Raw genomic sequence first — 18,129 nt, forward strand, 5'->3', positions numbered from 1 at the left:
CCATGCGGTCTCTAAATGTCTGCCATTGCCCATCCACAGTCAACCCCTTAAGTATCATTAGCCAATCTATCTTAGCCAATTCATGCCTCATACCTTCAAAGTTACCCTTCTTTAAGTTCTGGACCATGGTCTCTGAATTAACTGTTTCATTCTCCATCCTAATGCAGAATTCCACCATATTATGGTCACTCTTCCCCAAGGGGCCTCGCACAATGAGATTGCTAATTAATCCTCTCTCATTACACAACACCCAGTCTAAGATGGCCTCCCCCCTAGTTGGTTCCTCGACATATTGGTCTAGAAAACCATCCCTTATGCACTCCAGGAAATCCTCCTCCACCGTATTGCTTCCAGTTTGGCTAGCCCAATCTATGTGCATATTAAAGTCACCCATTATAACTGCTGCACCTTTATTGCATGCAATCCTAATTTCCTGTTTGATGCCCTCCCCAACATCACTACTACTGTTTGGAGGTCTGTACACAACTCCCACTAACGATTTTTGCCCTTTAGTGTTCTGCAGCTCTACCCATATAGATTCCACATCATCCAAGCTAATGTCTTTCCTAACTATTGCATTAATCTCCTCTTTAACCAGCAATGCTACCCCACCTCATTTTCCTTTTATTCTATCCTTCCTGAATGTTGAATACCCCTGGATGTTGAGTTCCCAGCCCTGATCATCCTGGAGCCACGTCTCCGTAATCCCAATCACATCATATTTGTTAACATCTATTTGCACAGTTAATTCATCCACCTAATTGCGGATACTCCTTGCATTAAGACACAAAGCCTTCAGGCTTGCTTTTTTAACACCCTTTGTCCTTTTAGAATTTTGCTGTACAGTGGCCCTTTTTGTTCTTTGCCTTGGGTTTCTCTGCCCTCCACTTTTCCTCATCTCCTTTCTGTCTTTTGCTTTTGCCTCATTTTTGTCTCCCTCTGTCTCCCTGCATAGGTTCCCATCCCCCTGCAATATTAGTTTAACTCCCCAACAGCACTAGCAAACACTCCCCCTAGGACATTGGTTCCGATCCTGCCCAGGTGCAGACCGTCCGGTTTGTACTGGTCCCACCTCCCCCAGAACCGGTTCCAATGCCCCAAGAATTTGAATCCCTCCCTGCTGCACCACTGCTCAAGCCATGTATTCATCTGCGCTATCCTGCGGTTCCTACTCTGACTAGCACGTGGCACTGGTAGCAATCCCGAGATTACTACTTTTGAGGTCCTACTTTTTAATTTAGCTCCTAGCTCCTTAAATTCTTTTCGTAGGACCTCATCCTGTTTTTTACCTATGTCGTTGGTACCAATGTGCACCACGACAACTGGCTGTTCTCCCTCCCATTTCAGAATGTCCTGCACCCGCTCCGAGACATCCTTGACCCTTGCACCAGGGAGGCAACATACCATCCTGGAGTCTCGGTTGCGTCCGCAGAAACGTCTATCTATTCCCCTCACCATTGAATCCCCTATCACTATCGCGCTCCCAATCTTTTTCCTGCCCTCCTTTGCAGCAGAGCCAGCCACGGTGCCATGAACTTGGCGGCTGCTGCTGCCCTCCCCTGATGAGTCATCCTCCCCAACAGTACTCAAAGCAGTGTATCTGTTTTGCAGGGGGATGACCACATGGGACCCCTGCACTATCTTTCTTGCACTGCTCTTCCTGCTTGTCTTCCATTCCCTATCTGGCTGTGGACCCTTCTCCTGCGGTAAGACCAACTCACTACACGTGATACTCACGTCATTCTCAGCATCGTGGATGCTCCAGAGTGAATCCACCCTCAGCTCCAATTCCGCAACGCGGACCGTCAGGAGCTGGAGGCGGATACACTTCCCACACACGTAGCGCCCAGGGACACCGGAAGTGTCCCCGAGTTCCCACATGGTACAGGAGGAGCATATCACGTGACCGAGCTCTCCTGCCATGTCTTAACCTTAGATACACTTAAATTGGTAATAACAATGTTACAGTTCACTTACTGATATAAAAAATAAAAGAAAAGCTACTCACCAATCACTTACCCCATTGGCTGTGACGTCACGTTTTGATTACTTTCTACTTCTATTTTGCTTTCTCTCCCGCTGTAGCTGCACCGGTACGCTTTTGATAGGTCGCTCCCCTCTCACCAACTGCCGCTGGCTCTCGATCTCACGCTGGGCTTTGCTGTTGTTGTTGTTGATGTTACTGTTGTAATTGTTCTCACATTAAAAGTTTTTTGTTAGTTATGTAAATTTACAAGTTTATAAGTGATAACGTTTTTAAGTGATCTTAGAGTGATATTAAAGTAAAATTTGATACAATAATTTTTTTACAGTAAAGTTAAGTACATTGTAAACTTTTGAATAAAATATATTTTACATTAAAACTGAATCATGTTCCATTAACCCAACACAACATTACGGAACAGCTCCAAAAAATAAACATGTCCATGTGGAATAGTTGTCGCTGAGCCCTCCGGCATCAGTAAAGCATTCACGGATGAGCTGCTGGCGCAAGGCTCGAGCAATCATTGAAGGAGCACGATGGCCCACCTTCCTCCGCCGTCGTGCTCCGGCCTCAGGCACTTGCATGGTTTCCTCTGTCGTCGTCATCCTCCTCCTCCTCCACCTCGTCACCTGCATCGTCCACATCATTACCAGCCACTCACCGCAGGTGGGTCTTCCACTACCAGCTGCTGCTGTCTCATGATGGCTAAGTTATGCAGCATGCAGCACACAACAGTGAACTGACCGATGGTCTCGGGAGTATTGCAAGTAGCGTCTGGAATGGTCCAGGCATCGGAAACGCTGTTTCAATATGCCAATGGTCCTCTCTCTCATGCTGCGCGTCGCAATGTGCGACATGTTGTATTGACGGTCAGCTTCCATCCGGGTTACGCGTAGGGGCGTCATGAGCCAGGTGGCAAGGCCGTACCCTTTGTCTCGCAGTAGCCAGCTCTGCCCTTCTGGCTGCTGCTGAAACATGGCAGATATAACGCTGTTGCTTAGGATGAACGCAACATGGGTACTGCCAGGGTATCTTGCATTGACTGACATGATACGATGCATGTCATCACACACGAGCTGCACATTAATGGAGTGGAAGCCTTTTCTATTCCTGAATATCTCGAAATTCTCCAAAGGTGTTTGCAAGACGATGTGGGCACAATCAATGCAGCCCTGTACCTTTGGGAAGCCAACAATCCTTGAGAACCCCACAACCCTGTCACGGATTGCTTGGCAGTCATTGCGAACTTGATGAAGTCATTCCTCCGCGCATACAGTGCAGCCATCACCTGGCGAATTGAGACAAGTATTGCATGTTGAGAGATGGCGCACACATCTCCAGTTGTAGCTTGGAACGATCCAGAGGCATAGAATGAAAGTGAAGCTGTAACCTTCACTTCAACTGACAAAGCAGTCCACTTGACACTTCTCGGCTGCAGGTCTGGTCTCAGCAACTCTCCGATCTCACGGATAACTTCTCTGTGGAAACGCAGCCTTCTGACAGTCTGCAACACTCAGGTGCAGGTAAGAACACCTGTCTCGATATTGCAGAGATGAGTAAGGCCTCCTGCCCAGCACCCTACGGGCTCTGATGTTCCTGATGTGATGTCTAATCAATTGTCTCCTACGTAGCACACTGATGCAGAATGCTCGCACAAGATATGGCATTGTCTATATTACCCCCATACTTAAAGTTAAACTTTCAAGCTCAAAATGACAGGCAAGCAGGTAGCACAGGTTCGCAGTTCGCTCTCGCTCTCACTCTCTCACTCCCTCCCTCCCTCCTACCCCCCCCCCCCCCCCCAAGGTCTGTATGGATGGACCACACCCAAAAGGTCTTTTGTCCTCCTCTCCCCCCACACCCCCACCCCTTGAGTCTTATGACCTCTCTCCCTCCCCCTCCCCGGTCCCCGAGTGAGGTGCCTCCCTGGTCTGCTGTGGTAGGTACCCTCCCCCCGAGCCTCTCCGATGCTTTCCCGTCGCTCGCTGTGTGGTCCCTGCCTGATGCCGGCCAGTTCCCTCCCTCCCTTCCCCGCCCCACCACCCCCAACCTCTCCGGTGCCTCCCCGCCCGATGCCGACCAGTTCGCTTGCTCCCTCTCCCCCACCCCATCCCTGAGCCTCTCCGGTCCCGAGTGATTGCCAGTCCAGGTCCTCTCTGCTTCTCGATCCTATCCCAGGCCCAAATGGCCGCCAATGTACTTACCTGCGCCAATTTATTTAACTCTCAAGGGTTTTCTAGAGTGGCCACATATGCTGGCCTAAGTAGAAATGGAGTAACTATTAGCTGGCCAAAGTTGTCTAAATGGCCAGAACTGGCTTAGGTGGCTGATAACGCTCCCGTTTGAGCAAAAAAAAACGTAACTAAGTCAGTGCAAATTGATTGGGGAAACTGGGGATTTTTAAGTTAGGCCAGAAAAAGCAGCATACTCCAAAAAAATTGTGCGAATACTGCAGAAAATTGAGCCCAATAGAAGGTGTGCTCCACATTGATACGGAGAGAAGATTAAATGTTATGTACAGCAAATGGGACAAGTGTCTGAACAGAACCGCAACATTGCAATGCTGATTCCAGGTTTCATTGGGCATATCTCTAAATTTGGAATTTCAAGGTGATTATTGAGTTTAATCTTTAAATCAAGATGCTTTAAAATATGTGTGCCTCCTTTTTTTGTCAGTTTTTCCCTTTTCAACTGCTTTTCATCGCCTGTGTATTTTCAGCATTTTTTAGTTTTATTTCAGTTTCCAGCATTTGCAGCTTTTTCTTGTCATATTTATGAATTAAAATGTGTGACTCCCATTTTTCAGCTGTTGCTATTTAATTCCGAATGTTACTTTTTTACTGTTCAATTAGGAAAGTTTCACGCAGACATCACTATTGCCGTTGATTTTTCTAAATGCTAAACTTAGCACGGGGCATTGTCCCACTAAATTACAGTGGAGTATAAATTTATTGAAGCAGTTAAATCAACATCATGATTGCCAGTTCTAAACCTAATGGTAAAAAGAAATGCAAGAATAAATATTTTGTTTGAGATAATTAGTAGGGTGTGCACACAAAGCGATCACAACATAGGCATAGGTGAAGAAGTCCTCTCAACTGAACCATCCACTCAGTCCCTACAATCACTCCACCCAATTGTACTTTTAGTTCTTTCAGATTTCTGCTTCCACTGAAGTCCATGTATTGATCACTCTTTAGTGTGAAGAAGAGCTTCCTGAGTACGGTCCTAAAATTGTCATTTGCTGCTGCCCTACAACACTTGGAGAACTCTGCATTCCTCTAATTCTGGCCTCTTGCGTATCGCTAATTTTCATTGCTTCTTCGTTAGCAGTCGTGCTTTCAGCTGCCTAAGCTCTAAGCTCTCGAATTCCCTCCCTAAACCTCTTGGCCTTTCTCCTCCTTTAAGACACCCTTTGAATCCTACTTCTTTAACCCAGCTTTTGGTAACCTGTCCTACTTATCTCCTTTCTGTGGTTCGGTATCAAATGTTGTCTGATAATGCCCCTGTTAAGCACTTTGGAACGTTTAAAGTCACTAGATAAATGCAAGATGTTGCAATGGTTTAGCTTGTCGTCTTTATCTTTTCCAAACTATGCCATTTACTACTTTTATATACCTCCATGGGGGATTTGAAAACAAGAATAGAATTTTACTCGATAGCCTCACCCCTCCCTGTGTCTGTAATCTCCTCCGGCCCCACAACCCCCCCCCCGAGATATCTGTGCTCCTCTCTTTCTGGCCTCTTAAGCATCCATGATTTTAATCACTTAACCATTGGTGACCGTGCCTTCAGCTGCCTGGGCTCTGGAGTTTCCTCCCTAAACCTCTTTGCCTGATAGTCTGCATCCCAGAGTACTTAAGGAAGTGACCCTAGAAATAGTGAATGCATTGGTGATCATTTTCCAACAGTCTATCGACTCTGGATCAGTTCCTATGGAATGAAGGGTAGCTAATGTAACACCACTTTTTAAAAAAGGAGGGAGAGAGAAAACGGATAATTATAGACCGGTTAGCCTGACATCAATAGTCACTATAGCCTGACAAAAATGTTGGAATCAATTATTAAAGATGACATAGTAGTGCATTTGGAAAGCAGTGACAGGATCGGTCCAAGTCAGATTCAACTGACCCTTATTTACAAAGTTGACCAGCTTGTATTGAGCGTGTTAATGCAAGAGAAAGCAGTAGCTGAGTTGCTCCACTCAGCACTCTCCTCACCCTGACATAAGTCCTCTTACAAATACCCACTGATTCTAAATTGCAGCTGAATTTCCAGTGCTTTTCATGTGGAACTTCGTCAAATGTATTTTGGAAGTCGAGGTGCACCATGTATTGGAGATTTCCACAAAGCTCCTGGCATGTCACTTCCTCAAAGTTCCAGGAGATTGGTATACAGGATCTTCCCTTTCTGAATCTGCATTCCAATTGTTTACCTAATTGGACAGGTAAAGATTTAGCTATCCAATTTTTTTGGCAGATTTCAGAATAATGTATACGGCATTGAAAATCAGATTTGAGTATTTCCATTCTTGTTTGTCACTTAGCAGTAAAACTCTTATTCTCTTTTTGTCTTTTTCTTCTTTAGACAGAATTTGGGGTTGACAAAGATGCACTTCTCAAGCTGGTGAAACCCAGTGTGGACTTTGTTTGTGACTTGAAGTTTTCATCGGGAAATTATCCTCCATGTGTAGGTGAATCCAGAGATAACCTAGTTCACTGGTGTCATGGGTCGCCTGGAGTGATTTACATGCTCATACAAGCTTATAAGGTATTCTTGTCTGTCTTTGTGTGACCAAGTATTATCAAAAAATCTAGAGAGGAGATAGCAGAGGCACTATTACACATTTAATAATTCAGTGCAACTATTTGTACTGCAATTTCTTTGACAGACATGCATCGTCTGTCGAGCCCATCCCTCAACGTGGTGCCGAGAAGCAGGACCTGAGGCCCAAGAATCTGCTCAGGCCCCACCCCCCGCCCCCCCCCCGACCCTCACCGCCCTCTGAGGCCCCGACTCTCTCTGCCCACTCAGGCCCCGGTGAGCGGCCGAGAGGGCCCGTGGGTGGCCAAGAGGGGAGTGGAAAAGCGAGATAGATATTGTGGGAGTGGAGGGAGAGAGAGATTGGGGGCGATAGGGAGAGATTGGGGATGGGGCAGGAGGGAGAGATTGATTTGGGGGTGGGGCGGGAAGGAGAGATTGATTTGCGGGGGGGGGAGGAAAGGATAGATTGATTGGGGGAGGGTGGGAGGGAGCGAAAGAGCGACTTGGGAGGGGGGCGAGAGAGAGTGACTTGCGGGGGGGGGGAGAGGGAGAGCGACTTGGGGGTGGGGTAAAGAGGGAGAGAGCGCGCGACTTGGGGGGAGAGAGAGTGACTTGTGGGGGAGAGAGGGAGAGAGAGCAACTTGGGGGGGAGAGAGGGAGAGAGAGAGCGACTTGGGGGGGAGAGAGGGAGAGAGAGAGCGACTTGGGGGGGAGAGGGAGAGAGAGAGCGACTTGGGGGGGTGAGAGGGAGAGAGAGAGCGACTTGGGGGGGAGGGGAGGAGAGAGAGGGAGAGAGAGAGCAACTTGGGAGAGAGGGAGAGAGAGAGCGACTTGGGGGGAGAGAGAGAGCGACTTGGAGAGAGGGAGAGAGAGAGCGACTTGGGGGGGGGGGGGGGGGGAGAGAGGGAGAAAGAGCGAGTTGGGGGGGTGGAGAGAGGGAGGGGGCGGGGGGAAGAGGGAGAGAGCGGGGTGAAGGGGTGGGGAAGAGAGAGAGAGTGGGGGTGGGGGAGAGGGAGAGAGCGGGGGCGGGAGAGGGAGAGAGCGGGGGCGGGTGGGGGAAGAGAGAGAGAGAGCGGGGGCGGGTGGGGGAAGAGAGAGAGAGAGCGGGGGCGGGTGGGGGAGAGAGAGGGAGCGGGGGTTGTGGGGGAGAGAGAGAGAGCGGGGGGGTGGGGGAGAGAGAGAGAGCGGGGGGGGTGGGGGAGAGAGAGAGCGGGGGGGGTGGGGGAGAGAGAGAGCGGGGGGGTGGGGGAGAGAGAGAGCGGGGGGGTGGGGGAGAGAGAGAGAGCGGGAGGGTGGGGGAGAGAGAGAGAGAGAGAGAGCGAGGGGGTGGGGAGAGAGAGAGAGCGAGGGGGTGGGGAGAGAGAGAGAGCGAGGGGGTGGGGAGAGAGAGAGAGCGAGGGGGTGGGGAGAGAGAGAGAGAGCGAGGGGGTGGGGAGAGAGAGAGAGCGAGGGGGTGGGGAGAGAGAGAGAGAGCGAGGGGGTGGGGAGAGAGAGAGAGAGCGAGGGGGTGGGGAGAGAGAGAGAGAGAGCGAGGGGGTGGGGAGAGAGAGAGAGAGAGCGAGGGGGTGGGGAGAGAGAGAGAGAGCGAGGGGGTGGGGAGAGAGAGAGAGAGCGAGGGGGTGGGGAGAGAGAGAGAGAGCGAGGGGGTGGGGAGAGAGAGAGAGAGCGAGGGGGTGGGAGAGAGAGAGAGAGCGAGGGGGTGGGGAGAGAGAGAGAGAGCGAGGGGGTGGGGAGAGAGAGAGAGAGAGCGAGGGGGTGGGGAGAGAGAGAGAGAGCGAGGGGGTGGGGAGAGAGAGAGAGAGCGAGGGGGTGGGGAGAGAGAGAGAGAGCGAGGGGGTGGGGAGAGAGAGAGAGAGCGAGGGGGTGGGGAGAGAGAGAGAGAGCGAGGGGGTGGGGAGAGAGAGAGAGAGCGAGGGGGTGGGGAGAGAGAGAGAGAGCGAGGGGGTGGGGAGAGAGAGAGAGAGCGAGGGGGTGGGGAGAGAGAGAGAGAGCGAGGGGGTGGGGAGAGAGAGAGAGAGCGAGGGGGTGGGGAGAGAGAGAGAGAGCGAGGGGGTGGGGAGAGAGAGAGAGAGCGAGGGGGTGGGGAGAGAGAGAGAGAGCGAGGGGGTGGGGAGAGAGAGAGAGAGCGAGGGGGTGGGGAGAGAGAGAGAGAGCGAGGGGGTGGGGAGAGAGAGAGAGAGCGAGGGGGTGGGGAGAGAGAGAGAGAGCGAGGGGGTGGGGAGAGAGAGAGAGAGCGAGGGGGTGGGGAGAGAGAGAGAGAGCGAGGGGGTGGGGAGAGAGAGAGAGAGCGAGGGGGTGGGGAGAGAGAGAGAGAGCGAGGGGGTGGGGAGAGAGAGAGAGAGCGAGGGGGTGGGGAGAGAGAGAGAGAGCGAGGGGGTGGGGAGAGAGAGAGAGAGCGAGGGGGTGGGGAGAGAGAGAGAGAGCGAGGGGGTGGGGAGAGAGAGAGAGAGCGAGGGGGTGGGGAGAGAGAGAGAGAGCGAGGGGGTGGGGAGAGAGAGAGAGAGAGAGCGAGGGGGTGGGGAGAGAGAGAGAGAGCGAGGGGGTGGGGAGAGAGAGAGAGAGCGAGGGGGTGGGGAGAGAGAGAGAGAGCGAGGGGGTGGGGAGAGAGAGAGAGAGCGAGGGGGTGGGGAGAGAGAGCGAGGGGGTGGGGAGAGAGAGAGCGAGGGGGTGGGGGGGGAGAGAGAGCGAGGGGGTGGGGGGGGGAGAGAGAGCGAGGGGGTGGGGGGGAGAGAGAGAGAGAGCGAGGGGGTGGGGGGAGAGAGAGAGAGAGAGCGAGGGGGTGGGGGGGAGAGAGAGAGAGAGAGAGCGAGGGGGTGGGGGGGAGAGAGAGAGAGAGAGAGAGCGAGGGGGTGGGGGGGAGAGAGAGAGAGAGAGAGAGCGAGGGGGTGGGGGGGGAGAGAGAGAGCGAGGGGGTGGAGGGGGGAGAGAGAGAGAGAGAGCGAGGGGGTGGGGGGGAGAGGGAGAGAGAGAGAGAGAGAGAGAGCGAGGGGGTGGGGGGGAGAGAGAGAGAGAGAGAGCGAGGGGGTGGGGGGGGAGAGAGAGAGAGAGAGCGAGGGGGTGGGGGGGGAGAGAGAGAGAGCGAGGGGGTGGGGGGGAGAGAGAGAGAGCAAGGGGTTGGGGGGGAGAGAGAGAGAGAGCGAGGGGGTGGGGGGGAGAGAGAGCGAGGGGGTGGGGGGGAGAGAGAGAGAGAGCGAGGGGGTGAGGGGCAGAGAGAGAGCGAGGGGGTGAGGGGCAGAGAGAGAGCGAGGGGGTGGGGGGCAGAGAGAGCGAGGGGGTGGGGGGCAGAGAGAGAGCGAGGGGGTGGGGGGCAGAGAGAGAGCGAGGGAGTGGGGGGCAGAGAGAGAGCGAGGGGGTGGTGGAGAGAACGGGGAGTGGGGGGGTGGAGAGAACGGGGAGTGGGGGGGGGGAGAGAACGGGGAGTGGGGGGGGGAGAGAACGGGGAGTGGAGGGGGGAGAGAACGGGGAGTGGGGGGGGGGAGAGAACGGGGGAGTGGGGGGGGGGAGAGAACGGGGGAGTGGGGGGGGGGGAGAGAACGGGGGAGTGGGGGGGGAGAGAACGGGGGAGTGGGGGTGGGAGAGAACGGGGAGTGGGGGTGGGAGAGAACGGGGAGTGGGGGTGGGGGAGAGAACGGGGGAGTGGGGGTGGGGGAGAGAACGGGGGAGTGGGGGTGGGAGAGAACGGGGAGTGGGGGTGGGGGAGAGAACGGGGGGGTGGGGGGGAGCAGGGGAGAGAGTGCGGTGGGGGGGAGCAGGGGAGAGAGTGCGGTGGGGTGGGGGAAAGAGAGTGGGAGGGGGAGAGAGCGAGGGAGTGGTGGTGCGGGGGGAAAGAGAGCGGGGGAGTAGGGGGGAGGGAGTGGGGTGGTGAGAGAGTGGTGGGGGGAGAGAGAACTGGGGAGTGGTGGGGGGAAAGAGAACGGGGGAGTGGTGGGGGGAAAGAGAACGGGGGAGTGGGAGGGGGGAAGAGAACGGGGGAGTGGGGGGGGGAAGAGAACGGGGGAGTGGGGGGGGGGGAAGAGAACGGGGGAGTGGGGGGGGGAAGAGAACGGGGGAGTGGGGGGGGGGGAAGAGAACGGGGGAGTGGGGGGGGGGGAGAGAGTACGGGGGAGTGGGGGGGATAGAGAACGGGGGAGTGGGGGGGGGGAGAGAACGGGGGAGTGGGGGGGGGGAGAGAACGGGGGAGTGGGGGGGAGAGAACGGGGGAGTGGGGGGGGGGGAGAGAACGGGGGAGTGGGGGGGATAGAGAACGGGGGAGTGGGGGGGATAGAGAACGGGGGAGTGGGGGGGGGAGAGAACGGGGGAGTGTGGGGGGGGGAGAGAACGGGGGAGTGGGGGGGGGGGAGAGAACGGGGGAGTGGGGGGGGAGAGAACGGGGGAGTGGGGGGGGGGAGAGAACGGGGGAGTGGGGGTGGGAGAGAACGGGGGAGTGGGGGGGATAGAGAACGGGGGAGTGGGGGGGGGGAGAGAACGGGGGAGTGGGGGGGGGGAGAGAACGGGGGAGTGTGGGGGGGGGGAGAGAACGGGGGAGTGTGGGGGGGGGGAGAGAACGGGGGAGTGGGGGGGGGGGGAAAGAACGGGGGAGTGGGGGGGATAGAGAACGGGGGAGTGGGGGGGGGGAGAGAACGGGGGGAGTGGGGGGGGGGAGAGAACGGGGGAGTGTGGGGGGGGGGAGAGAACGGGGGAGTGTGGGGGGGGGGAGAGAACGGGGGAGTGTGGGGGGGGGGAGAGAACGGGGGAGTGTGGGGGGGGGGGAGAGAACGGGGGAGTGTGGGGGGGGGGGAGAGAACGGGGGAGTGTGGGGGGGGGGGAGAGAACGGGGGAGTGGGGGGGGGGGAGAGAACGGGGGAGTGGGGGGGCGAGAGAACGGGGGAGTGGGGGTGGGAGAGAACGGGGGAGTGGGGGTGGGAGAGAACGGGGGAGTGGGGTGGGAGAGAACGGGGGAGTGGGGTGGGAGAGAACGGGGAGTGGGGTGGGGGGGGAGAGAACGGGGAGTGGGGTGGGGGGGGAGAGAACGGGGAGTGGTGGTGGGGGAGAGAACGGGGGGGTGGGGGGGGAGTGGGGAGGTGGGGGGTGAGAGAACGGGGGGGTAGGGGGGAGCAGGGGAGAGAGTGCGGTGGGGTGGGGGAAAGAGAGTGGGAGTGGGAGAGAGCGAGGGAGTGGGGTGGTGCGGGGGGAAAGAGAGCGGGGGAGTAGGGGGGGAGGGAGTGGGGTGGTGAGAGAACTGGGGAGTGGTGGGGGGAGAGAGAACGGGGGAGTGGGGGGGGGAAGAGAACGGGGGAGTGGGGGGGGGAAGAGAACGGGGGAGTGGGGGGGGGGGAAGAGAACGGGGGAGTGGGGGGGGAAGAGAACGGGGGAGTGGGGGGGGGGAAGAGAACGGGGGAGTGGGGGGGGGGAAGAGAACGGGGTAGTGGGGGGGGAGAGAGAACGGGGGAGTGGGGGGGGAGAGAGAACGGGGGAGTGGGGGGGAGAGAGAACGGGGGAGTGGGGGGGCGGGGGAGAGAACGGGGGAGTGGGGGGGGGAGAGAGAACGGGGGAGTGGGGGAACGGGGGAGTGGGAGAACGGGGGAGTGGGGGAACGGGGGAGTGGGAGAACGGGGGAGTGGGGGGGGAGAGAACGGGGGAGTGGGGGAGGAGAGAACGGGGGAGTGGGGGAGGAGAGAACGGGGGAGTGGGGGAGGAGAGAACGGGGGAGTGGGGGGGGAAGAGAACAGGGGAGTGGGGGGGGGAGAGAACGGGGGATTTGGCGGGGGGAGAGAACGGGGAGTGGGGGGGGCGGAGAGAACGGGGGATTTGGTGGGGGGGGGGAGAACGGGGAGTCCGGGAGTGGGGGGGGGAGAGAACGTGGAGAGAACGGGGAGTGGGGTGGGGGGGGAAGAGAACGGGGAGTGGGGTGGGGGGGCAGAGAACGGGGAGTGGGGTGGGGGGGGGAGAGAACGGGGAGTGGGGTGGGGGGGGGGAGAGAACGGGGAGTGGGGTGGGGGGGGAGAGAACGGGGTGTGGGGTGGGGTGGGAGAGAACGGGGTGTGGGGTGGGGTGGGAGAGAACGGGGAGTGGGGTGGGGGGGGAGAGAACGGGGTGTGGGGTGGGGTGGGAGAGAACGGGGTGTGGGGTGGGGTGGGAGAGAACGGGGAGTGGGGTGGGGTGGGAGAGAACGGGGAGTGGGGTGGGGTGGGAGAGAACGGGGAGTGGGGTGGGGGGGCAGAGAACGGGGAGTGGGGTGGGGGGGAGGGGAGTGGGGTGGGGGGGGAGTGGGGTGGGGGGGGATAGGAGTGGGGTGAGGGGGGAGAGAACGGGGAGTGGGGAGGGGGGGGAGAGAACGGGGAGTGGGGAGGGGGGGGAGAGAACGGGGAGTGGGGTGGGGGGGAGAGAACGGGGAGTGGGGGTGGGGGAGAGAGTGGGGGTGGGGGAGAGAGTGGGGGTGGGGGAGAGAACGGGGAGTGGGGGTGGGGGAGAGAGTGGGGGTGGGGGAGAGAGTGGGGGTGGGGGAGAGAACGGGGAGTGGGGGTGGGGGAGAGAACGGAGAGTGGGGGGGAGAGAACGGGGAGTGGGGGGGCGCGAGAACAGGGAGTGGGGGAGTGGGGGGGGAAGAGAACGGGGAGTGGGGGGGGGAGAACGGGGAGTGGAGGGGAGGAGAGAACGTGGAGTGAGGGGGGAGAGAACGTGGAGTGGGGGGGGGGGAGAGAACGTGGAGTGGGGGGGGGGGGAGAGAACGTGGAGTGGGGGGGGAGAGAACGTGGAGTGGGAGGCGAGTGGGGGGAGCAGAGGGGGTGGGTGGGGGGAGGTGTAGAGGGGGGGGTGGGGGGGGGAAGAGAACGGGCGAGTGGCGGGGTGGGAGGGGGAGAGAGCGGGGGGGGGAGAGAGTGGTGGGGTGAGAGAACAAGAGAGTGGGGGTGGGTGGGAGAACGGGGGAGTGGGGGGTGGAGGGAGTAGGGGTGGGGGGAGCAGGGAGGTGGGGGTGGGGGAAGAGAACCGGGGGGTGGGGGGGGGAAGAGAGAGCGGGGGAGTGGAGGGGAAGAGTGTGGGGGGGGAGAGAGCGGGGGAGTGGGGGGAAAAGAACGGGGGAGCTGGGGGAGAGAGAGCGGGGGAATGGTGGGGGGGCGAGGGGGTGAGTGGAGGGGAGAGGGGGGGCTGGCGAGTGGGGGGGGCGAAGAGAACGGGCGACTGGGGGGGAGAGAGCGGTGGAGTGGGAGGGGGAGAGTGGGGAGGTGGGGGGGAGCGAACGGGGGGGCTGAGGGGGGAGCAGGGGAGAGAGTGCGGGGGGGTGGGGGAGAGAGCGGGGAGTGCGGGAGTGGGGAGAGAACGGGGGGGGGGAGAGAGAGAGTGGAGGAGTGGGGGAGGAAGAGATTGAGGGGAGAGAGAGTGTGTGGGGGTGGTGGGGGAGAGAGCGGGGGAGTGGAGGGATGGGGGGGAGTGGGGAGAGAGCGGGGGAGTAGGGGGGGAGGGAGTGGGGTTGTGGGCGGGAGGGGGTGGTGGGGGGGAGAGAGCGGGGGAGTGGGGGGTAGGAGTGAGGTGGTGGGGGGAGAGAACGGGGGAGTGGTTGGGGGGAGTGGGGGGGGAGGCGAACGGGGAGGGGGGAGTGGGGGGGAAGAGAATGGGGGGGGGAGAGAACGGGGGAATGGGGGGGGAGAGAGAACGGGGGAGTGGGGGGGGGAGAGAGAACGGGGGAGTGGGGGGTGGAGAGAGAACGGGGGAGTGGGGGGGGGAGAGAGAACGGGGGAGTGAGGGGGGGAGAGAGAACGGGGGAATGGGGGGGGGGGAGAGAACGGGGGAGTGGGGGGGGGAGAGAACGGGGGAATGGGGGGGGAGAGAGAACGGGGGAGTGGGGTGGGGAGAGAGAACGGGGAGTGGGGGGCGGGGAAGAGAACGGGGGAGTGGGGGGAAGAGAACGGGGGGTGTGGGAGAGAGCGGGGCAGTGGGGTGAAAAGAACGGGGGTGCTGGGGGGGAGAGAGTGGGGGAGTGGTGAGGGGGTGAGTGGGGGGGAGGGGGGGGCCGGCGAGTGGGGGGGGCGAAGAGAACGGGCGAGTGGGGGAGAGAGAGCGGGAGAGTGGGGAGGTGGGGGGGAGCGAACGGGGGGGCTGGGGGGGGAGCAGGGGAGAGAGTGCGGGGGGGTGGGGGAGAGAGCGGGGAGTGGGGGTGGGGGGAGGGAACGGAGGGGGGGGAGAGAGTGGAGGAGTGGGGGAGGAAGAGATTGAGGGAAGAGAGAGTGTGTGGGGGGGGGTGGGGGAGAGAGCGGGGGAGTGGAGGGATGGGAGAGAGCGGGGGAGTGCGTGGGGAGGGAGTGGGGTTGTGGGGGGGAGGGAGTGGGGTGGTGGGGGGGAGAGAGCGGGTGAGTGGGGGGAAGGGAGTGGGGTGGTGGGGGGGAGAGAGCGGGGGAGTAGGGGGTAGGGAGTGAGGTGGTGGGGGGGAGAGTACGGGGGAGTGGTTGGGGGGAGTGGGGGGAGAGGCGAACGGGGGAGTGGGGGGGGAAGAGAACGGGGGAATGGGGGGGGAGAGAAAATGGGGGAGTGGGGGGGGGGGGAGAGAGAACGGAGGAATGGGGGGGGGGAGAGGGAACGGAGGAATGGGGGGGGGGAGAGGGAACGGAGGAATGGGGGGGGGGAGAGGGAACGGAGGAGTGGGGGGGGGAGAGGGAACGGAGGAGTGGGGGGGGGAGAGGGAACGGGGGAGTGGGGGGGGGGGGGAGAGAGGGAACGGGGGAGTGGGGGGGGGGGGGGGAGAGAGAGAACGGGGGAGTGGGGGGGGGAGAGAGAACGGGGGAGTGGTGGGGCGGGGAAGAGAACGGGGGAGTGGGGGGGGGAGAGAGAACGGGGGAGTGGGAGGGCGGGGAAGAGAACGGGGGAGTGGGGGGGCGGGGAAGAGAACGGGGGAGTGGGGGCGGGGAAGAGAACGGGGGAGTGGGGGGGCGGGGAAGAGAACAGGGGAGTGGGGGGGGAGAGAGAACGGGGGAGTGGGGGGGCGGGGAAGAGAACGGGGGAGTGGGGGGGGAGAGAGAACGGGTGAGTGGGGGGCGGGGAGGGGAGTGGGGGGGCGGGGAAGAGAACGGGAGAGTGGGGGGGGAGAGAGAACGGGGGAGTGGGGGGGGAGAGAGAACGGGGAGTGGGGGGGGAGAGAGAACGGGGAGTGGGGGGGGAGAGAGAACGGGGGAGTGGGGGGGCGGGGAAGAGAACGGGGGAGTGGGGGGGCGGGGAAGAGAACAGGGGAGTGGGGGGGGAGAGAGAACGGGGAGTGGGGTGGGGTGGGGGGGAGAGAACAGGGAGTGGCGTGGGGGGGGGAGAGAACGGGGAGTGGGGTGGGGGGGGAGAGAACGGGGAGTGGGGTGGGGGGGGAGAGAACGGGGAGTGGGGTGGGGGGGAGAGAACGGGGAGTGGGGTGGGGGGGGAGAGAACGGGGAGTGCGGGAGTGGGGGGGGGGAGAGAACGGGGAGTGGGGGGGGGTGGGGTGGGAGAGAACAGGGAGTGGGGTGGGGGGGGGAGAGAACGGGGAGTGGGGTGGGGTGGGGGGGAGAGAACAGGGAGTGGCGTGGGGGGGGGGAGAGAACGGGGAGTGGGGTGGGGGGGGAGAGAACGGGTAGTGGGGTGGGGGGGAGAGAACGGGGAGTGGGGTGGGGGGGAGAGAACGGGGAGTGCGGGAGTGGGGGGGGGGAGAGAACGGGGAGTGGGGGGGGGTGGGGTGGGAGAGAACAGGGAGTGGGGTGGGGGGGGAGAGAACGGGGAGTGGGGTGGGGGGGGAGAGAGAACGGGGGAGTGGGGGGGGGGGGAGAGAGAATGGGGGAGTGGGGGGGGGAGAGAGAATGGGGGGGCGGGGGAGAGAACGGGGGAGTGGGGGGGAGAGAACGGGGAGTGCGGGAGTGGGGGGGGAGAGAACGGGGGAGTAGGGGGGGAGAGAACCGGTAGTGCGGGAGTGGGGGGGGTGAGAACGGAGAGTGGGGTGGGGTGGGGGGGGAGAGAATGGAGAGTGGGGTGGGGGGGGAGAGAACGGGGAGTGGGGGGGGGGGAAGAGAACGGGGAGTGGGGGGTAGAGAACGTGGAGTGGAGGAGTGTGGGGGGGAGAGAACGTGAAGTGGGGGGGGGGAGAGAACGGGGAGTGGGGGGGGGGGGGAAGAGAACGGGGAGTGGGGGGGGGAAGAGAACGGGGAGTGGGGGGGGGAAGAGAATGGGGAGTGGGGGGGGAAGAGAATGGGGAGTGGGGGGGGGAGAGAGAACGGGGGAGTGGGGGGGGGAGAGAGAACAGGGGAGTGGGGGGGGGAGAGAGAACGGGGGAGTGGGGGGGAGAGAGAATGGGGGGGCGGGGGAGAGAATGGGGGAGTGGGGGGGCGGCGGAGAGAACGGGGGAGTGGGGTGGAGAGAGAACGGGGGAGTGGGGGGGGAGAGAACGGGGAGTGCGGGAGTAGGGGGGGGAAGAGAACGGGGGAGTGGGGGGGGGAGAGAACCGGTAGTGCGGGAGTGGGGGTGGGGTGGGGGGGGAGAGAATGGAGAGTGGGGTGGGGGGGAGAGAATGGGGATTGGGGGTGGGGGAGTGAACGGGGAGTGGGGGGGGGATGAGAACGGGGAGTGGAGGAGTGGGGGGGGGGAAGAGAACGGGGAGTGGGGGGGTAGAGAACGGGGAGTGGGGGGGCGAGAGAACGGGGAGTGGGGGGGCGAGAGAACGGGGAGTGGGGGGGCGAGAGAACGGGGAGTGGGGGGGCGAGAGAACGGGGAGTGGGGGGGCGAGAGAACGGGGAGTGGGGGGTAGAGAACCTGGAGTGGGAGGGGGAGAGAACGGGGAGTGGGGTACGAGTGGGGGGGCAGAGGGGGGTGGGTGGGGGGAGAGGTAGAGGGCGGGTGGGGGGGGAAGAGAACGGGCGAGTGGCGGGGTGGGAGGGGGAGAGAGCGGGGGGGGTGGGGGGGAGAGAGTGGGGGGGTGAGAGAACGGGAGAGTGGGGGGGGGAGAACGGGGGAGTGGGGGGGTGGAGGGAGTAGGGGTGGGGGGAGCAGGGAGGTGGGGGGGGGGGAAGAGAACCGGGGGGTGGGGGGGGAGAGAGCTGGGGGGTGGGGGGGGAGAGAGCGGGGGAGTGGGGGGAAGAGAACGGGGTGTGTGGGGGGGGGGAGTGGGGGGAAAAGAACGGGGGGGGTGGGTGAGAGCGGGGGAGTGGTGGGGGGGCGAGGGGGTGAGAGGAAGGGAGAGGGGGGGCGGGCGAGTGGGGGGGGCGAAGAGAACGAGCGAGTGGGGGGGAGAGAGCGGGGGAGTGGGAGGGGGAGAGTGGGGAGGTGGGGGGGAGCGAACGGGGGGGCTGGGGGGGGAGCAGGGGAGAGAGTGCGGGGGGGTGGGGGAGAGAGCGGGGAGGGGAGTGGGGGGTGGGGCGAGAGAGCGCGAGTGTGGGGGGTGAGGGGAGAGAACGGGGGGG

The 18,129-nt window shown here is 61.3% G+C and overlaps 1 protein-coding gene across 1 annotated transcript in view; it reads left to right on the forward strand.

Moving 5' to 3' along the window:
• The window catches only part of lancl1 (LanC antibiotic synthetase component C-like 1 (bacterial)), a 96,811-nt gene that overhangs the window by 61,998 nt on the left and 16,684 nt on the right, over positions 1-18,129 (forward strand). The window contains exon 6 of the mRNA XM_070876255.1: positions 6,572-6,754. Within this exon, the coding sequence (XP_070732356.1) occupies positions 6,572-6,754 (183 nt within the window). The remainder of the gene's footprint in view (positions 1-6,571; positions 6,755-18,129) is intronic.

Source organism: Pristiophorus japonicus, chromosome 3, assembly GCF_044704955.1.
Source record: "Pristiophorus japonicus isolate sPriJap1 chromosome 3, sPriJap1.hap1, whole genome shotgun sequence".
Taxonomy (NCBI): Eukaryota; Metazoa; Chordata; class Chondrichthyes; family Pristiophoridae; genus Pristiophorus; species Pristiophorus japonicus.